Here is a 5,000-nt window from a genome sequence, read left to right on the forward strand (position 1 = left end):
GTTTATGCTTCATTTTTTTCCGGACCATAAGGATCAATCTTTTCAAACCGTAAATTTGTAGTTTTGTGCTCAATAAACATATCTATCTGTCTGTCTGTATGTATCTGTCTTTGTCTACATCTCTTTCTCTCTCTTCTTTTTCTTCTTCATCATCATCTTTTTCTCTTTCTCTCTCTATCTATCTCAACCTCGCCCCCCGCCCTCTCTCTTTCTCTCTCTCTCTCTCTCTCTCTCTCTCTCTCTCTCTCTCTCTCTCTCTCTCTCTCTCTCTCTCTCTCTCTCTCTCTCTCTCTCTCTCTCTCTCTCTCTCTCTCTCTCTCTCTCTCTCAAAGTCAAAAAGTCTCTCTCTCTCTCTCTCTCTCTCTCTCTCTCTCTCTCTCTCTCTCTCTCTCTCTCTCTCTCTCTCTCTCTCTCAAAGTCAAAATCTCTCTCTCTCTCTCTCTCTCTCTCTCTCTCTCTCTCTCTCTCTCTATATATATATATATATATATATATATATATATTATATATATATATATATATATATATATATATATATATATATTTCTCTGTTAAAGTCAAAAAGTCTCTCTCTCCTCTCTCTTTCTCTCTCTCTCTCTCTCTCTCTCTCTCTCTCTCTCTCTCTCTCTCTCTCTCTCTCTCTCTCTCTCTCTCTCTCTCTCTCTCTCTCTCTCTCTCTCTCTTTCTCTCAATTTCTTTCTATCTCAATCTCTCTCTTAATCAGTCAATCAATCTCTCTCTCTCTCTCTCTCTCTCTCTCTCTCTCTCTCTCTCTCTCTCTCTCTCTCTCTCTCTCCCTCTCTCTCCCCCCTCCCCTCTCTCTCCTCTCCCCCCCCCCCCCCCCCCCCCCTCCCTCTCTCTCTCTCCCTCTGCAATACATACCTCAACATCTGCCCTTCCATAGTTCGTCAGAATACACAAGCTAGCTACTGCCAACATGCATAACCATGTAGTTGCTGATGTATATATCATACTCTCTGTCTATGTGTCCCTCTGTCTCTGTAGAGTTCTGCATCTCTTTTGCTCAATATCTCGTATGTTATTTCTTTTCTTTTTGGCAGAGATGGTAATGAAGATAATGAGAAAAAGCAATTTGTGATTAGCAATATTATTATAATCATTACGGGGATTATGTTGGGAAGGATATCACTTTATTGGTATTCATGATTTAATGATGAGGGCGATATGATTATTTGTGATTATGCATGTTATTATAACGATTAACATGATTATGAAATTGATAAATATAATAACAAATGAAATGGAATTAAAATATAGTAATTCTACGTATCGTTATCATTATCATTATCATTACTATTATCATTATCATTACTATTGCTTATAATTGTCATTACTATTACTTATGATTATCATAACTGATATTATCATTGTTATTATTCATCAATTTTATTTATTTATTCACACTCTATTTCTTCTATTCCGTATATTTCCCCTTTCGACTCACCTCATGGCGACTCACCTCATGACTCACCTCATGACAGGTATTTTACCCTAGAGTAATCTCTTGTCCACTCAGTCATCACAAAAGAAAGACAAATTCGAACAAAACCCACCAACAATTAATTACCGGATAGCCATTCGTTACCGTAACGCCGCGCCGCCCTCGGACACCCGAAAGTCAGCTAAACCGATAAAGGTATTCCGTGAGCTCTGTACTCATCGTCTCTAAATTAAGATGATCCCAAATCAACATTCCCGAGAATCAAGAATGGGATCTCAACACGCGACTGAAATCTCTCACGGAACTGCTGTGTGTACTCGGGGTTGGTAAGCATGTCGCCTGGATTATATGGTTCGGTGCGGTTCTGAAAGATTAAAATGCTATGCATAGCGAATCGGATGGGCGTGATTAGGTATTGATCTGGCGGAAGAAGTCTCCGGGAATGCATGGCATTAGAGAGATAGAAGGGTTGGGAGGGGGAGGGAGGTGGAGGAGGAGGAGGAGGAGGGAGGGAGAGAGAGAGAGAGAGAGAGAGAGAGAGAGAGAGAGAGAGAGAGAGAGAGAGAGAGAGAGAGACGGAGGGGAGAGAGAGAGGGGGGGGGAATTGAGATAGATAGAGGGAAAAGGAGAAGAAGAAGAAGAAGAAAGAGAAAGAGATGTAGACAAAAACATATAAAGACAGACGGATAGATATGTTTATTGAGCACAAAATTACAAATTTACGGTTTGAAAAGATAGATTCTTATGGTCCGGGAAAAAATGAAGCATAAACCCTGTGAAACTCATAAACCTAACAAGTATTTTAACTCTTGAAATGATCAGTGAGCAGCTGGTTGAAGGTCTGGCAATATGGACATAGAGAGAGAGAAAAAAAGGTAGATATATAGGTAGGTAGGCAGGGAGAAAGAGAAAGAGAGAGAGAGAGAGAGAGAGAGAGAGAGAGAGAGAGAGAGAGAGAGAGAGAGAGAGAGAGAGAGAGAGAGAGAGAGAGAGAGAGAGAGAGAGAGAGAGAGAGAGAGAGAGAGAGAGAGAGAGAGAGAAAGAAAGAGAAAGACCTTTGATACCTCTGTTCCTCGCTGTGTGCTTACCGAAAGAAGAAAACACGGTCCGACCATTCCCTACGAACACCAAGCCACTCCATTATAAGTAACGCCAATTTTGTTGTCTCCTCAGTGTCGATTCGTCCATGGTCGGCGGAGGACTCACGACTTGGCTCCACATCGCCCGGGCGGCTACAGAGGACTCCGGGAATTATACATGCGCGGCAGGAGACACCATCAATGCCCATGTTAGAGTCCACGTTCTGGATGGTGAGGTCACTATACTTACGTTGTCGCTGATACTAATGTTTTTTTTTTTCTCTCTCTCTTTCTCTCTCTCTCTCTCTCTCTCTCTCTCTCTCTCTCTCTCTCTCTCTCTCTCTCTCTCTCTCTCTCTCTCTCTCTCTCTCTCTCTCTCTCTCTCTCTCTCTCTGGTATGGTGATCACCGCACAATATCCTTCTGAAAGTGTTATTTTCGGAGGCGAAAGTTCATCTCGAGTTATCATTGTTATCATACTATCATTGTCACCATAGTATCTAAATCTATGTCTGTGTAGTTGTTTCTGACGTTGCGTGATATTATTCACTTCATATACATCTCTGAAAATGAGCTGAATTAATAATTTCATAATTCACAGATCGAAAAGAATTTTAGAGTATCGTAAGTGGTTTAGAAATTATTTAGGAGTTCCATTTTTATAAACTTTTTTTTTTCTTTCTTTTTTTACAGTCAAGAGCAATTTCAACAGACCAAGTGCCATTAAATTTAAATTTCTTTACATTTATCATAGACATTATTTAGGAACGAAATTACTTTACATGCACTTATAGTTCACAATCTTTAGATTTTTTATTACTAAGCCTCTTGCATTTTTTAGTTTTAATCTATAATTTTTTTTTTAGGATAATCTTACTAGATTATGCTCTTGTTAACAAGAGAGAAAGAGAGAGAGAGAGAGAGAGAGAGAGAGAGAGAGAGAGAGAGAGAGAGAGAGAGAGAGAGAGAGAGAGAGAGAGAGAGAGAGAGAGAGAGAGAGAGAGAGAGAGAGAGAGAGAGAGAGAGAGAGAGAGAGAGAGAGAGAGAGGGAGAAAGAGAGATTTAATATGTCTCGGTAATTCCATTGAAATACCACAAAGGATATTTCGTAAATCACAGGGACTTTTTCCGATATAGAATACTTTGAATAACATTTCGAGGGAATCAGATTAGCTTTGTACTCATTCCGTTTCATGAATGATGTTATTAATAGGGAAATCCAGAGGGTTTAAAGATAGGATTGATATATCTCTCTTTTTTTTCTTTTTTTTCTTAATTTCAAATGTCTTTCATCATAGCTCTTTGATATACTTATCTATGTTTTTGTTGCTTAAGCTTCTTTACCAGATTATGTATGTGTGTGGGTGTGTGTGCAGCTTTTAATACAACTTCATATATGTACGCATGCATGTATTTATGTATACAAGGTGTGCATACATATCCATACAGGGACGTGGTATGTGCATTTGCAAGAATATCAACATGCATGCCCATATGTATGTATGCAGATATCTACACGAATACACGCACGTATGTATGTGTGCAGGAATCAACACGAATACACGCACGTATGTATGTGTGCAGATATGTACACGAATACACGCACGTGCGTATTAATTCCCCTCGACTTTCCGTTCCCCAGGAGAGAGCTCGGCGGCGATGCAGCACTCGACGACCACCGGCGCCGCCTCGTCGCCCTCTTCTTGCTTCCCCGCTTCCCTCCTCTTCATTTTCATCATTCTTGCTTCCACTTAATGAAGAGGAGAGAGAGAGAGGGAGGGTGAGAGAGAGAGAGGGTGAGAGAGAGAGTATGTGTGTAAGAGAGAGGGGGTGAGAGAGAGAGAGAGAGAGAGAGAGACAGAGAGAGAGAGAGAGAGAGAGAGAGAGAGAGAGAGAGAGAGAGAGAGAGAGAGAGAGAAAGAAAGAGAGAGAGAGAGAAAACGAGAGAGAGAAAGAGACAGACAGAGAGAGAGAGAGAGGGAGACAGAGAAAGCGAAAGAGAGCGAGAGAGAGAAATAGAAAGAAAGAACGAATCGTCACAGAAAAGGACTTGCAGCGTTGATAATTCCTCTCCCCGGACGAGAGAGAGAGAGAGAGAGAGAGAGAGAGAGAGAGAGAGAGAGAGAGAGAGAGAGAGAGAGAGAGAGAGAGAGAGAGAGAGAGAGAGAGAGAGAGAGAGAGAGAGAGAGAGAGAGAGAGAGACAGAGAAAGAGAGAGAGCATATTTTTTCAGGACGCGTTCGTGTTACTCTCGTGCAAGCATCGTATATCAAGAAGGATTCCATCCACTTTCAGTTGTGTGGTTTTATACTTGTCGGTGTTTCATCTGTGTATTATTGTTATTTTCCTCTGTTTGCTCTTTCTTTTGGTTATTTTCCATTGCTCATGATCATTTGAAATAAAAAAGAATATATATGTATATTGCATGTTGTATTATTGATTATTCTAAACCCTTTACTTG

The 5,000-nt window shown here is 40.6% G+C and overlaps 1 protein-coding gene across 1 annotated transcript in view; it reads left to right on the forward strand.

The window, feature by feature from the left end:
- LOC122259557 (lachesin) overlaps positions 1-4,958 on the forward strand; it is a 37,867-nt gene extending 32,909 nt beyond the window's left edge. The window contains exons 6-7 of the mRNA XM_086545436.1: positions 2,636-2,772; positions 4,183-4,958. Of these exons, the coding sequence (XP_086401562.1) occupies positions 2,636-2,772; positions 4,183-4,295 (250 nt within the window). The 3' untranslated portion in view covers positions 4,296-4,958. The remainder of the gene's footprint in view (positions 1-2,635; positions 2,773-4,182) is intronic.
- Positions 4,959-5,000: the final 42 nt, after the last annotated feature.

This window comes from Penaeus japonicus, unplaced genomic scaffold (assembly GCF_977035675.1).
Source record: "Penaeus japonicus unplaced genomic scaffold, GWHDUDI00000001_assembly GWHDUDI00000002, whole genome shotgun sequence".
Lineage (NCBI taxonomy): Eukaryota > Metazoa > Arthropoda > Malacostraca > Decapoda > Penaeidae > Penaeus > Penaeus japonicus.